General features: G+C 52.1%; 1 protein-coding gene across 1 annotated transcript in view; it reads right to left on the reverse strand.

The window, feature by feature from the left end:
* Positions 1–23,193, reverse strand: part of Igsf21 (immunoglobin superfamily member 21) — a 131,306-nt gene that overhangs the window by 106,996 nt on the left and 1,117 nt on the right. Inside the window, exon 2 of the mRNA XM_055611016.1 lies at positions 11,290–11,402. Within this exon, the coding sequence (XP_055466991.1) occupies positions 11,290–11,402 (113 nt within the window). The remainder of the gene's footprint in view (positions 1–11,289; positions 11,403–23,193) is intronic.

The following is a 23,193-nucleotide window of genomic DNA, read 5'->3' on the forward strand; positions in this document are numbered from 1 at the left end:
CCAGGTTGTAACTTCAGTGATCTGGTATTCAAGGGTTAAAGGGGACTGTGTGAACCACTTAAGGAAATAAACAGCTTTCCAACATCCGCAATTATTTTGGAAGCACCTGCTCTCGTATAATTAATGTGCCAATTAAAATGATTATTATAGCCGTTAAAGCATATCCCCCAAGAACCGCTGCTTCACAATACTTGTTTACACTCAACTGAAGTCACGCCGCCACCTTGCAAAAGAATAACAACAACAACAGCAACAAACCAGCGCCAGCTGCTGAATCATCTCCCAAGCAGGCTTTCGTGACCAAGCTCCCCCTCCAGTTCAAGGCCCCCAACCCCCACCGCCCACCCTTCCACCCTGCAGCGTCCCTGGCCGCTGAGGTCTCAGTATGTGGTGTGTGTCTTGCCTTCATGAGGAGTCAGCTCTGGATGGTCATGCCTAGTGTTTTCTAAGGGAGCATCCAGCTTGGAGGAATCTGTAAGGACAGGGAGGGGAAGGGTCACGCTGCTGCCCTCTGCCCCACATGCTCATCCACCAAGTTAGGTGGACCTTTGTGTCTTCCTGCAGGGTGGAAGCCGTGTCTCCCCCACCTCCTTGCTTAATGTTGACAGCCTCTTCATGGGTCTGTGCGTCTGCAGACCGGTGGCTCTAGCCAGGTGGTGATGACAGCAGCCTGAAGCCTCTGGCCCTGACTGTTCCCCTGCCCATGTCCTTTTCCTAGCTCTTGAGTGGAAGCAGATAACCCAGAGGCCTTGGGAGCTTGCATCAAAATGACCAGACAGGCCTAGTGTTCAGATATCCCTGGACCTTGCTGGACATGAGGCCCAGGGCCAGTTCATTTACTTCTCCAAACCTCATTGTCCCCAGTTCTTTAGTATACAGAAGGGGCTAGCCAAACGCCCAGTACTGCAGCTGACTGATACTGCAGTGGCAGCATGCATGGTGGTTATGAGAGAGACAGGGTTTGAGCCCTGTCTTGTCAACCCGCAGGCTCCTATTCCAGAGGATTCAGCCCTTCCTAGGGGTCACTCAGGAGCTCGCCCTTCCCCCAGCAGTGAGTGGATCTGTCCTCCAGGGCTCCCAGCAGGAAGGACTCAGTCTTAGAGTGTTCAGCCATTCTCCAGCCTCACAACCTGGGCAAGGTGCCTCACCGTTCCTGGCCTGAGTTTCCTGAGCTGTGGTCCTTGCTCTTTCTCTGGGAGCCTCAGGAGGCCTCTGGACACCCCCAGCTTCTACATCCATGGAAGAAAAAGCTCACGGGGAGGAAGATGGAGACGCAGGCTGGGGTCGGTACCAGGGGGCTCTAGAGGATGACAGGGATCGCCTCCATCCTGGGACCTGTGGATGGCACAGGATGAACTTGGAGAGAGTGCCACCCAGAGATAAGCTTTGTTAGGGCCACTGTGAATGAGCCCACGTGCATGAACTCCTCTCCTGTCAGCTCCTGGGCATAGCTGGTGGGTGGCCTCACCCCTGGATGTCTACTTGGAGGTCACTCTCTCTGGACACTTCTGGCCAAGCGATTCTGGTCCCCAGAGCATACAGAAGTCACCTAAATGCCTGTGTTCTGCAGATCATTATTCAATCGCCGTGCAGCTTAGCTGGCAGACCTGCCATCCCTACAGCCATGACACTGTTGGGTAGTGGAGCCTGGAACAGTCCAGAGCCCCAGACCAGAACCTCGGAGAGTCACCCACTCACTCAGTGCTCAGCTGGTGGGGAGTCTTCCTTCCCTACTGCCGTGCTGGCGAGCGGCCACCCCGACAGGTGCTTGGACACCTTCAGGCAGGGAGTCCACCCATCCCAGGATACCCCATCTGGAGAGCTCACACAGTAATAAGAGTCTTTGCCTGACCAACTGAGAATTAACCTTAAATTTCCCGAGAACCTTCCTCTCTCCCTCCCTCCTTCCTTCTTTCTTCCCAGCTCTGGAGAGGTGGAGGCAGGAGCTTACAGGCAACCACCCTAACTGCACCACTGACCTCAAGGCTCAGTGAGAGACCCTGTTTCGGAACAAAGGTGGAGTGTGATTGAAGAAGACATCTGATACCATTTCTTCCCTTCCTCCCTAAGCCATGCGCTCAGAACCACACAGGACCTCAGGTTAGAAGGGGCCAACAGGATACTGCCCCGGCCAGCCAGAAGGGTGTGTTTCGGATGACTCATTTTGCTGATCCAGTTACTCCCCAGAGTCCAGGCACAATAAGGTCTCCTTTCAAAAGGTGGTTGGAGAGGGAAGACTGGCAGGTCCCAAGAACAGCTGACAGCTCATGGCATCTAGGGTCAAGTCCTCACTTCCTTGTGTTGCAAGAGAAAAGAGCCAGGATCCTGGGATGAGCCCCCTGCTCTGTGGCTTGGGGCCAACCACCTCACTCCTCTGAGTTCTCAGTCAGAGGACACTTGTCCTATTAACTGCAGTCAGCAAGGTCTAACGTCAGTGTTGAGTCACACGGCAGGGCTCTGCCGAGAGGGTCTAACCTAGACAAGGTCAAGCTGGTGAGGTGAGGAAGAGAGTGAAGGATGGGAATCGGCCCCTGGGGGTGACCCTGAAGCTGAGCCCTGAGGGGACTTCGGCGTTTGCCAGATGGAGAGGGCGGTAGGGCACCGTGGCGGCAGATGCGGCGCAGCAAGGTGGCGAGGAACATTGGCACAGCTCAGGATGAACCATATGATGGAGCGGTGTGCCCTCTGGGGGCCTTGAAAGCAGCTAGGCTGGATCCAGAAAGGTCTGGCAACTGGGTTAGGTGACCTTGAACCTGACCCTGAAAGCGATGAAGAGCTTTTGTGTGACGTGTGGGGCAGAGAGGGCCGAGGTGGTGCCATCAGATAATGTCTTCTAGAAGGGCACATGGCTATGGCTGTCTGTGAGAAGGTGCACTGTCAGTGGGGTTTGCACCCCATGAGAAAAGGCAGGCCCAGGAGGATCAGGAGCCAAGGAGGAATGGAGCCGGATGGAGCTGGACGGAGCTGCTTCCCGAAGCACCTCATTTCTGCTGTGGTGTTTTATTTCTCTGGTGTGCTGGAGTGAAGTTTGCCTTTAATCCTTCTCTGACAAGTTAAGTCAGCCCCTTGTCATTTAAACCCAGCAGGGCGTGAGTCAGGCAGAGACACTGAAAATCACACTTCAGGCTTAATATAGCTCCCTACGCCACCAGCTCGGAGGCCCTGCTGCAGCTCAGGCCGGGACTCCCACCTCTAGTGGAGAGCCGCAGAAACCTCATCTTGAGGGGTGCCCTGGCTGGGCAGCCTCTCTTCTTCTCCAAGCCCTGGATCCTCTAAGATCAGAGGGAGAGAGTCGAGGCTGGCTGTAAGGTGAGAAGGAAGGGAAGTGACACAGTTTATCCCCCTGGGATTAACCTTCAGTTTTACAGGAAGATCCTGAAGCTCAGAGAGGGGAAGTGTTTGGCCCAAGGCCACACAGCGGGATACTCTGCCAGGTTCTGGCTCTTTTTTCTTGGATGCATTGGGTAAATGAGGACACAAATAACCTGACAAGTTCAGCCATCCGCCTGTTGGCCTCGGATTCTCCAAGCTGCCGTCTTCTATCTTCATCCAATAAGAAAGCCTGTTGTTTGTGGAGTCCATGTGTGGGCCAATAGAATATCCGAATATTTGTGAGTCCATGCCAGTGGTTGGCTCTCCCTCTTGACAGCTTGGAAGCCAAGAGCTCTTATCAGGCCCATGTTGGGCAGGGAAAAGATCTCATTGCCAGTATCGGGAACTTGATCTTAATCCCCAAGAGCGGACAGATTTTTTTTTTTTTTCTGGTCATAAATTCCTCTCCTGGTGCCAGAAAGGGCAGTGATGAGCTGCCAACATCAAGCTGTCCTTTCTTTCCTTCTTATCTCCCTCCCCCGGCCAGGAGCAGCCATGTGCAAACCCGGGCTGATGGAGCTGGGGGTCTGGATGGATCCCAGCCTCCGGGTGGTGGCTCTTCCCACCCATGCTGACTGTGGCACCCACCCTCCCCATCCTGGGCTCTGGAGGCTCATGAAGAGCGGCTCTAACAGATCCCACCTTTCCCACATACATCCTGAGTTTGGACTTCTGTGACCCACACTGTACATGTCATGTTTAATAGCCACCCACCTAGACACGTGATACTGCGGTTCCTGAACTTTATGACGGGTAATAGGGAGACTTTGGGGAACTGCAGCCTCTTGATCTCACAAAATTGTACAACATGATCTATGGAGATAGCTTAGTCAGTAGAGTGCTTACACACACACACACACACACACACATGAGAGGGAGGGGTCATGAGGGCTCTGCTAGCATACACTAGTGGATGCCATTCCTGTGAGAAGAGCTTAACAACCATGGGATTGGGTTTCTGATGGAGGCACCTATTCTGACACTCTCCCTCTTGGATATATGGTCTTTCTCCTGTTGTTGTCCTATGAGGCAGCACAAAGGACCTCACAGATATAGCCTGTGGGCTTGGGCTTCCCAGCATTCCCACGAGCCAACACAAACCACTGTTTATCAGAGGCCCAGGGCTTGGTTTCCATATTCATCAGACTATGGTTCTAAAGCCATAAATGTGGAAGAGACGAGCAGAGTGGCAAGAAGGACAAGGGACTTCATGACTGCATCATCCTCAACCCTGCATTAGAGAGATCAGGACTCAACTTGGTGAACCTTGTGGACCTCTGAGTCAGGCTTGACCTTGCCCCAGGACCCCCCCAGCTTCTTCTGTAACAACTCTACCCCTGTGTCTTGGAGGTACCTCAATTTAACATGGCTGACACAATCCCTGGCATTTGTCCCTCCAACCATCTCTTCTGTCCCCCCATATCAATGAACAACAACCATGACCCCTACCCAGCTGCCCACAGCTGCGGGCCATCCTGAAGTTTCCTGTCCATCACCAGTTGCACATGTTACCAAGCCCTCTGACCCTACTGCAAATCACAAGCAGAGGTTCCAGGTAAAATCCCTCTGATGGTCACAGCCTCAAGGCCACACCCCGCTGGGTCCCCTGCTCCCCATAGCCCACATGTGTAGGATGGACTTGTTTGTCCGTCACCATCACGGTCCTCTCCTAGACCCAGTAGCCTCTGGCCTCAGTGACCTCAAGGTGACCTCTCTGTGGCTCCTCTCACTGCTCCGTTCCATGTTCCATGAGCAGAGACTGACAGAGCAAGCCAGCCACAACATTTTAGTGCTGGCTGGTGAGAGGGCTGAGTGGCTGAAGACTGTGTCTTGCTGTCAAACACCAAGACCCTAATTCAATTCCCAGGACCCACATGATGGAAGGAGAGAACCAACTCCCTCAAGTTGCCCTCTGACCTCCACCTAAGTATTAGGCTATGCATGTGCCTGCACAGCACACACACACACACACACACACACACACACACACAGAAATACAAACAAAAAAAATAAAGCCTTCAGAGTTTCTTTGTATTCAAAACCCCTTTAAAGACTCAGCTCCCTGGAGCACAGGCTAGGCATGGTCCCTTCCCTCCTCTCCAGTATCTCAGCTTTCCTTCTTTGTTTCAGCCACGCACGCTTGTTTCCTGTTCTCTGACAGCCTAGTACGTGTCCTTAGCATATGTGCCTTACTCCACTTGGAATGTTTTGCCTTCTTTTCTGGGCAAAAGGATTTCTCACTTCCCTGGTAATCTTAGTTTTCAGGTAGGTCTGTTCTTGACCACACATTCCTTTCCACCTCGGAGCCTGTTTTAATCATGTGCACCAAACTCCCTGACCCCTGGAGTCCTTCTTGCTGGTGTAACTTTTAAATTCACCCACCAGGGAAGGAGCATGAGCAAGGGACTAAGGTTCCACATCATGAGGCACCCTCAGTGCCTAGAACCATCCTGACTCTGGCGTCATAACACACGCATGGCGCCATCTAATCTGTTATCTATTTACAACAGATTAGACCCTTTTTTCCAAAAACCACCAGAGTATTTTGCCAGATCAAGGGTACCACAGTCAGCAGGGGGTGGAGGGGGCTGGTTAAATTTTGGGTATACAGCCTGGAGAGTTTAACCTGATTTTGGAAATGAAGTCTTGGGTGGCCATCCATTTCTGTTTGCCAGGCCCTCTCTGGCCACTGTGTGACTGGTGTGATAAGACTGGTCATTGTATACCTCACCACAGAGACCAGGAATCAGGAGGAAGGAACCCCAGATAAGGACCATCCTCACTGTCTTCCTCCTCCAGACTTTGGATCTGTAAGACTCGGGAGCCCATGGTCAGGTGTGGTCCAGGAAGAGGCAAGGGATAGCCAGGGCAAACATCGCCCTAGCTGGGCGCCAAGTTCCGGGATCCCAGCGCTCAGTCTTTGGGACATGCATGCTGGTGTCCATCTGCCACTTGAGAAGGTGGCTGAAGTTGTTGGATTGTGGCACTCTCTTATGTTTCCTGTCACCCATTTGTCTTCAGACAGAACACTATCAAGGGAATAAGAGAAAGCTAGCAACAGCGAAGACCATTTGAAAGGGCCCCCTGCTTCAGGGAGAGCCAAGATCCACAGATTGGCTTCCCTGCAGGAGCTTGCTTCCAGGAATTGGAACCTTTGAGCTCACAGCAGCACCTCTCTCTCTTTGTCTCTCTCTCTCTCTGTGTGTGTGTCTCTCTCCGTTGTCTTATTTGGTTCCAAGCTCAGTGCTCTCCCTCACTATCCCTACAAGGAACAAGCGTGGCCAGGTAACACCATTTGCCCCTCAAAACAAACACACCTCCAGCTGCCAGCATCCACCATAAGGAGATGCAGAAAGGGGTAGGGGAGATGGAGAGACGAAGAGAGGGCTCAGCAGCTAAGAGCTCCTGGTGCTCTTGCAGGGGAATGGGGTTCAGTTTCCAGCACACAAGTCAGGCATCTCACAACTGCCCGTAACTTTGAATCTGTAGCATGTGGTGCCCTCTGGCCTCCTTGGGCACCCACAGATGTGAGGTATACATAAACTCACACAGATTAGCCTACATACATACATACACACACATATATGTATATAACCCTTTTTTTTTTAAGGCTGCAGAAAGCAGAGCCTTAGGCATCTCCTTCCCGTCCATCTCCTTCCGTGGCTTTCTTTCCATGGCCTTGTAACCTGTGCTCAGAGCACATCTTGGGAATAAATAGTGCAGGAAGGAGACAAAAACAAAGATGTGGTGATAAAAAAAAAAAAAAAAAAACACCATGAAAGGTTAAATTCCCATGATTCCCCATGGCTGCTTAATGGATTTCTATGATATAAACAGACCTTTGCCTTTGCCTGCTGGGCAGGCGACCCCCAACTAAATGAGATTAGACAGGATTTTTTAATAAGAAATGTGCCTGGTGCTCACATTCCACAGAGGAGCTGCAGAAACACATACTTTCCCCGACAGACAGGTACTAGTCTCTGTGGACGCATATACACCCAAGACATGAGGCTACATGGATGGTTCGTGTGTGTGTGTGTGTGTGTGTGTGTGTGTGTGTGTGTGCGTGTGCACATTCATACGTGTAAATGTGGACACATGAATGTAGAGGTCAGCCTTGAGCGTTGCTCTTTGCCTCTCACCTTGTTTGAGGTGGGGTCCTTTCATGATTTTCCGCTGTTCCCACTGGCCAGCTGGACCTCAAGGACCTGGGGATTCCTGGGGATCCCCCTGTTTCTGTCTCCTATCTCCCCTACGAGCTCCAGGAGTACAGACATGTGCTACCACACCAGCCTTTACTGGGTTCTGGGGATTTGAACTCAGATCCTCATACTTGCATTGTAGCCCCTTCTACCCACAGATCCGCCTCCCCCAAGCCCAGTCTTTGTTAATGTAGCCAACACGACCAAGGTGACCTTGCAGCAGCTGCCCGGAATCACTGGAAACAGGTACACCTTTTATAATGGAGGTGCCCAGAGGAGTGTGTGTCTGGAGAAGTTGGGGGGGGGGGGATAGGACCTGAGGCCCAGTATTTTAAGTGGCCCTGGCTTCCTCCCTTGAAGAGCAGAATTTACAGTCTTATTTGCCTCCCAGTGACAACATGAAATTGAAGTGTAAAGCCCTTGACCCTGTACTCAACTCTCAGGAATGACACAATAATGCCTGCCGCTCAGGTTAGCATTCATCTTATTTCTAAGCATGACCCCAGTGGACGGGAAGGACGAAATGAAAGTTTACTGTGTAACATTCCCCCAGAGTTCCTCTGTGAGCCCTAAGGTAGGCGGGAGGTTAGATGGCCAGCTCCTATTGGCCCTGTATGGAATTGTACCTCCATCCTATTAGCTACTGTGTGTTGTTGAGAAAATAAAAAGAATTATGTGTCAGGGTTTGCAGGCGGAGACTGGGGAACTCCATTCTAGGAGATGGATCCATGCAACAGTGAAAACATCTCGGGGAGATGAGAAGGTTGCAGGGAATCCTTAGGTGACACAGGAATTTGACAGACACCACAGTAGCCAAGACCCCAGGCCTGACCATGGCCTTGCCCTCTCTGTGTGTTCAAATGTATAAAAGAGGGATAACAGCTTCCTTCTTCCCGCCCTCCCTTACCACAAACACACATGCTGTAATGATGATAGGTCACAAAATCAATACAGTTCGCTTTGCTGGAACTCACTGTGGTGTGAGTTGGCCAGGAAATGACTGTGAATAGCCAGCACCATCCCTTTGACAGACAAGCATAGTATATTCTAGAGGCTCCGGTTGGGAGGAGACCTGCATGTCAGAGGCATTCTGGGTTCCAACAGACCCGCACAGAGATGAGAATGTTCTGTTTCCATTCTGTTGTAAGCCGCCACCGGCTCTGTGTCAGTGAGTGCTGGAAATGGCTTGTCTGAATGAATAAGAAAAGCGTTTTGCTCTTTAATTTAAATCAGAACAGCCATGTGTGACCGGTGGTGGCGCGTGGGTGACGCCGATTGCCATGGGGGAAGGAGTGGGGAACGCTCTGATTCCTTTTGCCCTCTTAAGACTATCCCATAGTTTTGGGCATCTTCAGCAAACTGGCCTGAGCTCTTTCCACATTAGCCAGACCTCAGGCAAGGTATCCAGGTTCAGACTTCTTTTCTATTATTCTTCTTTCCTCTAGGTATCCCCAGGTCTAGCCAGAGGTCAGATAGTGCAATTATTGGCTCCCCTCCAAAGAACCAGTCGTGTGTGTGTGTGTGTGTGTGTGTGTGTGTGTGTGTGTGTGTGTTGCTGGGGATTGAACCCAGAGACTTGCACATGCTAGGCAAGTGAGCTACTCAGGCTTCTGTGCCTTGGGAAAACTGATGATCTACTTCCGGGACACTTTTCTAGAGAGGAGCAGAGCTGCAAGACTTCACACACGCGCATTGGGCTTGTCTGTGTCCACTGGGCTGAGCCAGTGGTGGCCCGTCACAATGCCTCTGCTTTTCCCTTCTGAGGCAATTGGAGGCCTGGGCCTGGCTGGGCCTGTGGGATCTATTCATCTCTTTCTAAGCCAGGCTCTGTAAGCCCATTCAGGAGCTGGGGGAAGAAGGAGGAGGGAAGTAACAGGGGCCTGGAAACAAAAGGCCCATGGCACTTGGCGATTTGTGGCCAGCTCCTGGAGGGGAGGGGAAGGGAGGGGAGGCAGGCTGAGGGGCCCTAGTCTGGTGTGTGTAGGGGGGTGTCCATTGGAGACAGAGGCTGGGGCTTTCCTTGCTGCCTCTTTCATTCCCTCTGCTCAGCTCCAGGTTCTGGAACTGCTACCTGGGTAGGTCAGTTCTTATCTCTCTCTCTTCAGCTGGCTCTTAGGGAAAGGAGGGAGGCCAGAACAGCAGCAGTCAAAGGAAAAGAAAGCTGGCAGCATGGAGCCTCCTTCCTGGAATTTCCTCTGCCCCTGCCTCCCTCCTTCTCCTCACAGCCAGAGCACATGGGCTCTTCTGGTCCCAAGGAGAGCAACCAGACAGCTGAGGCACCACCCTGTCCAGCTACAGAATTAAAAGGGCCTGGCATTTGGCTCCAGTGGGCAATTTGCATGTGATTTGCATATATCTGCATACCCCCTTCAGAGGCCTTCAGTCAAAGGATGTGAAATGAAATAAAATAAATTAGTGTAGCCTATCGTAGCCCCATACAGAGGCTCTGACACCTGTCAGAGACGTAACCAGTTCTTTAAGCTGTCAAGGTAGGGGGTAGACTGGGCGGGGCGGAAGGAAGATAGAAGCCTCCATCCAGCCTAGAGTTCCATGACAGCCTGTGCCTCCAGCTTAGGGAGCCACAGGGACACTGTTCATGGGCACAACCTGGCCTGGTGTTGTCTGTCCTCTGGAAGCTTTCTCTTCAGAAGGGCTGTCATCTCCTCTATCATGATGACTGGGGGTGGGGGACAGTGGAAGGCTATGGGGCCCCGGGATTTTTCCCATCTCTAACTCCAGCTAAACTTCAGTCCAAGAGAAAACGATACAAAATTCAAGTTGCCAGTTTCCATGCACAGCGTGTTTGGGGACATGGTGTGCCCTCTCATTTACACACTGCCCCAAACAGTGTGAAGGGGCTGTGATTCACGCGCTATGGTTGGCAGAAAGGAACATGTTTACAGTCTTGGCCTTTACTGGGAAATGATGCCCACCCCTGGCTGAGATCCCAGGAGAGGAATTGTCTGTGGCATCCCTGGGCATGTTCTCACAGACCAGCCCCCAAGCCTGCTGCACCTTCCCTGGATCCCAGCCCCCGCTCTTCAAAGGGATACCAGGCTGGGATACTCCATTCAGACCCACAGAGATCCAGCCTTCCATGGCTGGAAGGACTTCTTGTGCCCAAGACCCAAAGCTGTTCTTCCTACTGTCCCCACTGTCACCTGGGCCCAGGACAGGTGACGCTGATGCATCTTCAGCCACTTCCCTCCTCAGGCCTAGATACCTGGTGCCAGGTGCCAGGCTCAGTCTTGTGCAGTAAGCTTAAGTGGCAGAAAATCTCTGAAATGCGATGTGATTTTTGGTTGTCTGAGGCATACTCTCACCATGTAGCCAAGGCTTGCCCTAAATCCAGCAAACTTCCTGTTTTGGCCTCCTGTATGTTCAGCTGTGCATCACCACGCCCCGCTGAAAGGCAGTTCTAAAGACAGGAAGCCTTCCTGTGCCCTCTCCCATACCGAAAGTGCAGCGAAGCGCCCTGCTTAGAGCCACATCAGTGCTGTTCCCAGCTGCATGCTGTTCCCAGCTGCATGCTGTTCCCAGCGCTTGTGCCCCTCTCAGGAATTTCTGCTGGGGTAGATTCCTGGGATAATCAGAGGTACAGGAGAGGCCAGGGAGCAGAGGGCAGCTTACGAGTGACCAGGACAGATGCAGCCTTGCCTGTGGACTTTGTCACGGCCCTAGGACCCAGAGACAGCCTTGTGGAGCGGCCACTTACCCGGTACCATACGATCTCACGCATGCGGCCGTCTGTCTTGAAGTTACACTTCAGGGTCACTGCGTCCCCAGCCACCACAGGGGGAAGGGGCTCAATGTTGACTGTCAGGTAGCCTGTGGAGGGAAGAGACACGGGATGAGACAGGCAAGCATCATGGGTAGTTTAGTAATCTGGGAGCCCCGCCCCCCACCTACACCATACCATCAAGTTCCAAATAATACAGTAGATAGGGCCATTCCTTCCTACCAACCCTTAGCAACTCCTTTTTGGTGACCAAATAAATCTTAAAACTCAGGACAGGGAGCCAAACCAGTCTGAACTGGTTTTACATGCTTGCAATAAAGGCAGCCTATGCTACCATGGTCTCTGAAGGAAAACCCCGTGTACTCTCTTATGCCTGTGCATGACTGGCCACACAAGTGATCAAGATCAGATGCATTGTGGGAAAAGACATTCTCATGAATAAAGGCTTCCACAGTTTAAGCCTCCATATCAACACTAACCCCCACCCCACCCCAACACCCAGCTCCCTCCTCTTCCTGAGCTCTGGAAAGGAGCAGGGGAAAGCCTCCTCTGGAAAGACTCACTCAGAGCCCTGCTCTCTTGGCCTGTACTTGCGAATCAAATCCCTTCCTATTTTGCCGTTTTTATGCCATTCTTCAATTATTGGAGGAGGACACTGAGGACCTAACAATACCCAGTCTGGGCAGCGACCACCGCTTGCAATAGGGAAGTGAAGGTGAAGACTACTGGGGGAACAGACCTCCTGTGTGGCTGTCGCCGCTTGTTCCTCAGGCTATGCCGAGAGAGCCACTCTCATTCTCCCTCCCTCTCACTGGCGTTTCCGTTCTGCCACCTCCATGGCTCCCATTGAGCCCAGACCATAAGTAGCCCTTAGTGAAGAATTTTCCCGAAAGCAGGACCCTCATCTACCAGAACCACAGAGATCCAGCGAGACAGTTCAGCCGGTAAAAGTGCTCACTGTGCAAGCTTGACAGCCCAAGTTCAGTTTCCAGAACCCACAATTTAAAGAACACAGATTCCTGAAAGCTGTTCTCTGAGCTTCACACATAACATAGGATGTACACTTGTCCACACACACACAAACGCACACACAGACATACACACAATAAAGGTTGACACAAAACCCACAAGTCCAACTTCAAACGGGATAAGAGGTCATTTATTCTGAAGCCAAACATGGATAACGAGGGCCTGGGAACACAGTTTTACCCTGGGAACAGTTTTTCCCTGTTCCAACACGGAAGCAGTTGCACGAAGTTTTTCTAGGAAGAGAATGAATGAAAGTCACGAGTCCAGGTGCTTTTCAGATACACTGGTGGAGACATCAGAGAGTGGTCACAGCAAAGGGGGGACTGTCACGGCCTCAGATGCTGCCTGGCAGCTACTTGGCTCAGCTCTTTGGTTGGGAGAAGCACATGGTTGGCTAAGTTAATGCATTTCCAAAAGGTTTCACTTGATACTAGATCAGTCACAGAAGTGGGAAAGGCAGGGGAAAAAGGGGGGGGGGGGGGGTTAAAACACCCCTAGACAAATTGCAATCAAGCTTTGGACCTGGAATAGCCCACCCTCTCCACCTTGTGAAAGGCATAATTTCTTTCCGGAAACCTTTGTTTATACAAGTAAGAAATAAAAATTGAAGATCTCCTGAAACCAGTGGAAAAGGAAGCAACATTGGGCTCCTCCCCCAGACCCCACCCCTTTCAGCACAGTGACACATATACCTGGTCGATGCATTGGTTATGGCTCAAAAACACCTGGCAGGAGCAACATGGGGAGGAAGGGCTCATGTTGGCTCACAGTCTGAGAGGGTGTACTGCCTTATGGAGGGGAGCTGGAGTCCACCAAGGTGATAGTTCACAGCTGTGGCTTGTTGAATGACATTGCCCAGGAGGCAGACCTCTCAAGCCGGAAGTTGGGCAAGGCTGTAACCTTCAAGGCCTCCCTTCCAGCAACCCACTTCCTCCAGCCAGCCCCCTTCTTCTAAAGGCGTCACAAATACCCCCCCCCCAATCAGCACTGCCCTCTGGTGGCCAAATGCCCAAACATGAGCCGGCATAAGATAATATGACAATAGGCTTAGAGGGCTTGTAGAAGAGGAAAACACAATTACTCCAGTGTCTCCAAATCACTTTTCCTGGGAGGCTCCTTCGCTGTCACTGACTCTACACACGGTCCCAGAGGCACACTGAGATCTGGCCCATCCAATCCTCTGCTTCAGCTTCAGAGCCACCTACTCCCGGGAAGAAGGCCCTGAGATGCCACCATTGGTGTTCCCAGCCCCACGTGCCCAGACACTCAAGGGAGGGAAGGTCCCATGGCAGGTCACCGGGGAGCCCACTACAGCCTGAGCAGCTAAGAAAGAGTCTTGGATACCCACAAGCACTCCAGTAGCCACACCTTGGGTATGCTGCTGCCTCCACACCACCGCACAGTCTGGTGAGACCTCCAGCCCATTCCTCTGCCTCCCCACCTCCATTTCAGAGCACAGTGGGGGCTTCATCCTGGGGCTGATCACCCAGGCTCATTTGATCGGTTTCCCACTGCTGATGTTCGCCTATTGATTGACCAGATCAATCCAGTCCAATCATCTTAATGAGAAAAGCAGCCAGGATGGGCTGGGATTTCAATTGTGCAGGCAAGCTGAGCGGCTCAAGCCCCAGGGGCCTGACCCCCGCATGTAGCTTAATGGGTCCAACACTCCGAGAGGCAAAAACAAGAGTGGACCTCAGAGATCAATGAGGAAGTGGGAATTGAATTGGACCGGCATGGCGGCAGCTCCGGAGTGCAGGCTGAAGGCAGGGGCTCACTCTGCTACTCTCTCTAATGTAAGCTGAAGTCACATTCATAGAGAGGCTGTGGGGTCTAAGAAAGTAGCTGCCATAGCAAGGCAGTCCTACAGCACATTTATTCCCCATGTGCCCTGAACAAGACTTGGGCCAGAATCTGAGAAGCAGGGTGGCACAGATGAAGCCATGCCCCTGCAGCATACAGAGGTGAAAATAGGGCAGTGTCATGTGCTTGCCACACAGGACCATACAGAGGTGGGAGGAGCAGGGGGGAGCTATGAGAGGGAGTGGGGAAGCTGGGTGCAGCTTAAGTGACCCAGGTCCCAAATTGTGACCAACAAGGAGGCCTCCTTCAGCCAAAAGGACCTCAAGGAAATGGAGAGTTCCTGAACAAGCTAAGCCTGTATGACATGGTAAACACAGTACACACCAGGCACTGGCTAAATGTGTCACATGCATCCAAGATGGCAGTGTCACCTCTAACACCTGGAGAACACAGAGGTATATTGTCCATGTAGGGATGGGTAGGTGGGTGACTGGGGAATCACACAGTGGCAGTTACTGATTCCAGAGGACACAGCTTGGTATCCAGCCCTCTTTCTCAGTTTCCCCGCTTTAGAAATTCAGATAGGAGCTGAGCACCACCAGGCCAGGTAAGTGATGGGCTCATGGACAGAGGTAGGAGGAGGAAAGGCCCATGCTCTTGCGTGAGTGAGTTGACAGAGCATGGCCAGGGCAATGGAGGACCATCATTTGCTGCTGAGACAGGAGAAAGTTGGGGGTGGGGACGGATTGAGCACAGCTGCAGATCTGGAGCAGGGGCTGAAGTCTGAGCAACAGCAGCAGAGGCTGTCAGAAGCAATGGGGATCCCTGGGTATGACAGAGACCAGACCCCTGCACTGTGGACGTGCTGATTTAGGTGGACACACTGGGGTGTAGTTCTCACAGGTAAACTTTCCTTGGAGTTTGCAGGGAAGGAGCTTCTGGTGCCCGCTTCAGGCAGCTGATTTCTGTAGCCCTCTTCTTCTGAGAAATGATTGGCCAAGGAAAGGACACCTGTCCCTCCTTGATGGGGTGGTCATGAGGTTTTTGATGGTTGGTAGTAGCTGTTAACTTGACAGATCTAGAATCTCCTAGGAGATGGGCCTCTAGGCATGTCTGTGGGGATTTATCTTGGTTGTGTTAATTGAGGTGGGGAGACCCCATCCACCATGGGTGACACTATTCCCTAGACAGAGAACCCGGGGCTGTAGAAGAGTAGAGAAATCGAGCTGAGCACTGGCATGCATGCATGCATTGCTCTCTTTTGACTTGGGAGGGGGTATCAATGTGACCAGCTCCTGCTGCCTCAACTTCCCCACCCTGATGACTGTGTCTTGAAAATAAAATCCCTTTCCTTTAAGCTGCTTTTGATACGGTATTTTATCACACAGCAGCAAGTAAGAAACTAAGACAGGACATCCTGGTGACAGCAAGACCTCCCTCCATCATGGAGCTGACATTCTAGTAGACAAATCACTGATTATCGAGGAAAATATATCACATGGCGATAGGTGTGAGGGGGAAGGATCTATCAGGGCAATGCCAGGAACAGGAAGGGAGGAGGAACCTCCAGGACAGGAGTTCCCAGGAAGTTTCTCTAAGAAATCTGAAATTATGGAATATGTGAGCCACGTAGGCATCTAGGGGAGAGCATGCCAAACAGGACACAGTACGACAGAGGCTTTCTGTGGGGGTGTGGACCTCAGGCTTGGGCTGTGGTAGGAAATCCTTCCCAATGTTCTACACCCTGGAGCAAGGCTCTGGCAGAACTTTATATGGGTCTAGAATAAAACAGAGTAGGCTGTGGTGAGAGGCTGAAGGTAAAGGGCATGCCTTCTCCTGCTCAGCTTCTCTAAGAGCCACCGCTTCTCCTGGCTCCTGGTTGCATCCCTGACCCCTACCCGAGTCCAAGCACACTGGTTGCTGAGGGCCCTGGATCCTCTGTGTAGACTTCTTTTTACTTTGCCTGGAACTTTGGTTTTCATTGTTTTTGTCAGCTGGGGCAGCAATAAGTGCACTTGTAGGAAGTCACGAGGAAATTGTGCTCAAGTGTGACTGTCTGCCCATCTGTCTCTCTTCCTGGTTCCCCCCAGAACACTGAGACAGAATGATGAAGAGCGCTGATTTTCCAGCTTTCTTAGCTTCCCGTGCCTCTGACAACACGGACTTGGCCTTTCAGGAACTGTTAAGTGCTTTGTTCCATGATATGTGGATGGCAGCGGCCAGGCTGGGCTTCGAACCCAGATCTATCTGACTTTCTAAAGCCAACCTCTCCCTTCTACCTTTTGTCACCACCCAGAGCAGTCACATGACTGAATAAGGTCGGGCAAGGCTCAGGGGCCTCCCACTTTCAATTTGCAGCTTCCTGGCTGCTGCGTGTCTTCACAGGAAACTGGCTTTCAGACCAGGCACCCAGATGGTGCAGGGCCAGGCCAAGCATCATGTCCTATGACTCTGCAGAGACCTGTGTAGGACATGGGACCTCTGTAAGACTGTCTCCTCCTGTGGGATGCAGGCACTGATCTATCAAGTTCAAACCAGGGAAGACAGGTGTGGGCCTCTCACTCTGCCCAGTTACTGCCCACGTGGGAGTGGCCATCGGCCTCTTTTCCCTCCAGGTCAGTTCTAGGAAAGAAAGACAGAGGCCAACATCTGGACAACAGTGTAAAAGAAGATGATGCAGTGGGGTTCATATGGTCCATGCCCTGGGATCTGTGTCAAAGGCCCTTGTGGAACCCCTCGCCCCCCAAACCTGGGCTGCATGGGGGTGGGGTAGAGGCTGCTGAGCAGTGGGGTGAGCACACAGGCTCATCCACCAATCTAGGGCATTGAGGACAGAAATATGCAGGGAGCGGGCCCCAAGTTTCCTTATCCATGAAACAAGAGATTCTTTTTTAAGGGCCTTTCTGCTCTGGAGAATTCCTGCTCAGATACCAGCTCTGCCTGAGCTGCTCTGGGTGCAGAGGCCTGGCTGGGGCCCATGGCCACCTCCCTTCCCGCACACCCCTCATTACTTGCTGACAAGTGTATCCACCAATTACTCAGACTCCAGCGGTAGACAGAATCTGTGACGGTGGGCATTAAATTCACTGCCAGTCAGCTCTGACGCCTGAGCCCCGCTGAGTGCAGGCTCAGGTGGACTGGGGGCAGAGCTGGCTCCATCCTAACTAAGCAGTTCTTTACCGGATTCTACCATTGCTCTCCCCTGAATCTCTGATGGTGCATAGGCAGATTGGGTTAAGATACAGTGAGCAAACTGCAGGGCGATTTAAGCGGCACCCACTCACCCACCTCAGGAGGTGATGACTGAAGCCACCACCCCTTAGAAGCCTAGAAGCATCATGGAATCACTCTCCTGGAGCACCAAGCTCAGAACTGTGACCGGACTTGGCTTTGGCTTGACCCCACAGGGTCCCAAGACAAGGGAGCCCAGAGAAACATGGCAGACATTAGCTTGATCCATGTCCAAGGATAAGAGTCTTTGTATGAGGAAACTTTGAGAGACTTCTGGGAACTGTTGAGTTGGTTATATCTCCATCTCTCCACCTGGTCCCTGAGTGATCCTGGGTAAATTACTACAAGGCCACTTTCCAGTCAGGCACAGTGCCACATGCTTGCAATCCCGGCACTCAGGAGGTGGAAACAGGCGAAGCAGAAGTTCAAGGTCATCTTCAGTACTTAGTGAGTTCAAGGCCAGCCTTGGCGACATGAGATCCTGTTTCAAACGACAACCCAAACTGGCATGGACTGTTTCTGTCTGCCATCACTCATGCTTGGAGACCTCACAAGGACAAAGTGAACTGTCTTTCCCATTGACTGCTCCATAGTCAGAGAAGACAAAGGTCCCTGGGGCCACCGGAAGCACCTTGTCCCTGCAAGCCAAGACCTCTGATGCCCTCAAGTGTCTTCAAGCCTCTGATCATGCCTTCTGCGCCAAGTCTGTGCCAGCCGAGCGCCCAGGGCTCTCTCATGGCTGCAGGCCAAGGACTGCTATCCAAGGAGAAACCAGCCCTGGATGGGGCTACCTGCCCAGCAGCCTTCCTTCTTCAGGATGCTACACGACATGGCCGTGGGTCAGCAGGAAGCACGGGGCAGAGTGGAAGCTAGGGGACGGGCAGTGGGACTCACTGGCAGTAGCCCAGGAAGAGCTTTCAGCATGGCAGGCTGGGGTCAGGGGGCACTGATGGCCACCTGAGGGGGGTACAGCCCAGCAGACGCAGGGCGACAGATGGAGCTGCTGTGGTTTCCCGACTGCTACCCTGGAACTCCCAGAAACCTTGATCTTGGTCATGGCCCAGCTTCTGCAGGTAACTCTGGTCACTGAGCACCTGGCTCCATGCTCTCTCTTTCATGCCCATGCCAGGAGCCTTTGCCCTGAGAGATGCAGTCACCCTCTTTGCCTACCCCTGGCAATAGAAGATGCAATGTGACCTGACATATGGCTTGGATGCCTTCCAAACCCTCAAAGTGTAGCACCTAAGAGATGGAGTGCTTCCCCTGTCCCTCATCCTGCTTCTTCCTAGAAAACCCCCTTACTCTTGTCTGAGGCGCCATCAAGGTCTGGACTCTCTGTATAATACATCCAGAGTCCAACTGCCTCATCCCTCCATCACCACCTCCTTAGACCTGGTACCAGCACTCGGGGGCTGCTCCATTGCAGCACCCTCCCAGTTGGTCCCCTAGCGGCAACTCTGCCCCTGCTTACCACTCCGACTTTACACCCCTCAACCTCCTCTGGTCTCCACCCAAATGCACACTTGCATACACACATGCACAGACACAAATGCTCACCCACATGCACACTCACACACACGTGCACACACACATACACACACACCTGAAACCGAAAACTAAATCTTTATTATTTCCATTTGGTTCTTTATAGCCTGTATTTCTTGGCTGAGCGCTTGAAAATAAAGTATTTGTTTCAAGACTCTCCAACCACTTGGCTTGCGGTTTAAAAAGCCACTACCTGTGATCAGTTACTTTCTCATCTTTCCCAAATATTTGCCCAAAGCACCTTTTGGAAGTGTTTGTTTAGGCTCGCAGCTTGAGACTGCATCCCCTCATGGCAGGGCAGGCACCGGGTAGGAGCTCCAGGCAGGGGGCAACAGTGCGTATTAACAGGCGGGAGCAGTGTGTCCACAGCGGACGTATTCGTCATTTTCTGATAAAAGCCCAGGGCAGCTTTTAGAAGAACGAGTTTACTGGGGCCTAGGTTCCAGAGTCTGAGAGTCCATCCTGGCTGGGAAGCATGACAGCCGGTGCTGGGCTTGGCGGCTGGAGCGGGTTGCCGAGGGCCCACATCTTGAGACACAAGCATGAATCAGAGAGAGCAAATTGGAATTGGCTCCAACCTTCAAACTCTCAAATGACATCCCAGGTGACGTACTTTCCTAAGCAAGGCCCTCTCCAGGCAGGGCCCCCAAAGAAGGAGGGGACCACGGAAGCCTGTAGGAGACATTCTCATTCAGCCTGTCATATTGAGGAAGCAGAGAGAGAGAGCAGGAAGTGGGCCTGGGGTATCATACTTCAGTGTCTGTCCTCGAAAATTCACTCCCCCAGTGAGATTCCACCTCCGGCTCACAACTTTCCTAAATGGTGCCATTCACTGGAGACCACGTATTTAGACACCCAAGCCTGTGGGAACACTCACGCCCCAAACATGAGCCTATGGGAACATTCACACCTAAACCATCACTCCTTGATACCAAGGAAGCCAGTATAGGAAGAAACGAGCTTGAGCAGTCTGTCTCCACCTTAGGGCAGGGGCTGTGTTTTGCCACCAGATGAGGGGTTCTTGGTGTTCAGGGAAACTCTCAGCTCTGTTCTGGGTGAATGACTACAGGGTGATGCACACAGCTCAGAGTCCCAGTCTCTGGGTATGGATGGATCATGCTGTGACTCAAACTAAGGGGACGTGTGGCTGGCGGTCCTTGGATTTCCACCTCCTGGGTTAAAGGCTGGCGGGGCATGGACCATGGGAATCAAGGCCACAGGCCCCTTCCCCTGCTGAGGGTCTGGGATTTATCTGCACATGGCAGCAAGAGAGCTCTATGCATTACCACTCATGAGGAAATGAGGTCACCCCTGTCTCATGAAGAGAAAGATCATATTGCAGAGCCACCGACAGCCTCCCCAGGCTCTTGCACTGTGTAATTACTGTCGTAATAAATATTATTACAGGAAACCAATTACTGCAAGCACACCTTACAGGCAGGTTCATGGGGGTCTGAGATATACGCCCTTCCGGGGGTCTCGGAAGGGCCCTTGATCACCTGCCTGTAAGAAAGAGAACCACCCAGCGTAAAAGCCACCAGCTCCTCAGTGTCAGGGATGGATGGGGCAAAACGGCCTCTCACGCTCCTCTGCCCCATCCTGCCTCAGCTTGGGAACACTGCTCCCCAGGAACCTCCTCCCCTCCCCCCCGCAATGCAGATTTCTGCTCTGCAACCTGCAGATTTGTTAATCTCACTCACTTCGGATAGTTCTAAAATGCAAATACTGATGCCCCGACTCTGGTTAATGTCATTCAATTTCCCCGCCCCATTGCTTTCCAATTCAGGATCAAGTTTAGAATCTGTCAAGGCCAACTGGGTCCCTGATGAGCTCCCAGCCCCTCCGACTCGTTCAGTGTCACTCATTTCCAGCATTTGCAGCCCTGAAGCCCCCTCCAGGAGTTCTCCCAAGCCTCCGCATCCACCTCGTTCTTCTTCCTCTTGTGGGGTTTCCTTCCATGAGCTCAGCTATGTGGGTCCAGTCATGAATATCCAGGTTCAGCATCTTGCTCTCCTCGATTGTGTTCACGCCAGATGGCTGTTCTCTCCTAGGAGCTCCCAGTAGCCCGCTGGGCGTCTCCACAGGCTCCTGCCCAAATTCCACTGCTTACACCATTGACTCCCAATCCTCAGACGCCTCCAGCTTCCTGGGTGATGTGGGCATGTAGTGGCTGTACCAGTGTCATGTTGGAGAGTCCCCTGACCCCCCCCCCCCCCCCCACACACACACAGTGTGCATGGGCCTTCACGACCTGCATGGCTGAGAACAGCTGGTGAACTGGCAGGGTTCCACGCTTTGATTTTCCATCGATCAGGAGGTGAAGCCTCGGCCCCAGGAAAACTCAGCTGAGGTGTCTGCCTCATCTTCAGCCCAGCGCCAGCCTCTCTACCCTTTGAATTCTGAGCCTTGGCCACTCTGAGTTACTTAGACCTCCCCAGATAGAGCAGGCTTCCATCAGTGAATAGATCTCTGTGCCTGCCATTCCCTCTGTCTGGAAAAACATTTTTTTTCCCATCCCATTCATGTCACTCTTTGCCCTAGGGCTACCCTGACACACGTCACAGTTTCATCTTGGGCAGAGCCTTTTAAATCTGGGTCAAGGGCCTTCCCACAGCATCTACCATGACCCCAGGGCACAGCATGGCCACACCCTTTCCTGCCAGCCACCCTCTCTGCCATAGCCAACTGGTCGTTGCCACAAGGCCAAGTGCATGACCCTATTGTGCCATAGGGCTTTGGAGCTACTGGCTAACTCAAGACAGATGGGCAGGGCATGGTGGTACACATCTGTAATCCCAGCACTCTGGAGGTGGGGCCAGTAGGGTTGTGAGTTCAAGGCCAGCCCGGGCTACATAGTGATATTCTATCTCCAAATAGATGAAACCACAGACGAACAAAAAACATTCTATAGGCACCCTCGATGACAAGCCCAGTCCTCACTATCTGATTCTGTTAAGGCCTAATGTTTTGTTGTTGTTGTTTGTTTGTTTGTTTGTTTCTTTTCAATTTGCTCCTCCCCTACCCAGGTCCAGGTCAGACTCACTATGGAGCTGAAGTTGACCTTGAACTTGTTATGCTCCTGCCTTTATCTTCCAAGTGCTGACATTATGGACTTGAACCACTAGGGCCTGGCTTATACAAAGCTAGGAATTGAACCCAGAACTTCAGGCATGCCAAGCAAGTGTTCTACCAGCTGAGCCACATCCCGGTCCTTTTGGGCACTGTATTTACCACCCCAACTTTGTTTTAGGCAAGAACAATCAGAAGAGAAGGTACATCCCACCCCAGTAGACTCCTGGTCCGTGATGTCCCAATAGAAGTTCAGTTCGGCCCTGGGCCCCTAGGACCAAAGCAATTTCAGTGTTACAAGAACATGCTTGATGCCCTGGATCTGCCTCCTTCATTCTGCCTCCTCTCCAGAACCCCAAACCTGTGATCTCCAGCCAGCTCATCAAGCCCCCCTCGTCAAAGCAATAGATGTTTGGAAGCCTGGGTGTATTAATGTATTATTCATGCTGTATGTATTATTTATCATTAGTTTGTTTATTTATTATTAATTTGTGCTTCATTATTGATAATGACGTACTTATACTATTAATAAGGAGGCCCTGGGGCTGTTTGCAGACACCTGAGGCTCCTGCATCTCCCCACAGGAGCCAAAGCAAGGGACTTCCCTTCCCATTTTACGAATTGGAGACACTGGGGCCGGAGGAGGTGGGACTTGCTCAATCCATCCTCTTGCCTTTGAGGTGTCTGTGAGGAAAGGTGATGCCTGGGGAAACTCTTCACAGGACCACAGGTGTGTATGCCTGCGGGCTGCAGCTGCCACCCTTCGCCCCATCCAGACCCTGTGGCTTTATGCCCATGCCAGACTCTAACACAAGTTTATGTTGGGATCCTAAACCGTCTCTTGTATGTGATGCCTACTCTGTGGCACACATGTTTCTTCCTAACCCACACAGACTGCCATGTGTCTGTGCCCGTGGGCACACCCCCACAACACATACACACATACATGCAACACACCAGTACTCAGCCAGGAATCCTTCCCAACCTCCTTTGCAGTTTGGCCCGACCATGGGACCACATCCTAGTCAGGGCAATGCAGCCCGCAGGCCTGTGTCTGAGAACGTGCAGTCCCATAAGGCCCTCTCTCTATTACCACAAGGATGGAAAGGACCAGAATGTTGAATGGGAGGAAGTGGCCACCGCACAGACACATTCTGACTTCTACTAACAGTGCACACAGTAGGTGTTCAGTAGGTTCTTGGT

Source organism: Psammomys obesus, unplaced genomic scaffold (assembly GCF_907164565.1).
Source record: "Psammomys obesus unplaced genomic scaffold, mPsaObe1.curated_primary_1811, whole genome shotgun sequence".
NCBI classification, from domain to species: Eukaryota; Metazoa; Chordata; class Mammalia; order Rodentia; family Muridae; genus Psammomys; species Psammomys obesus.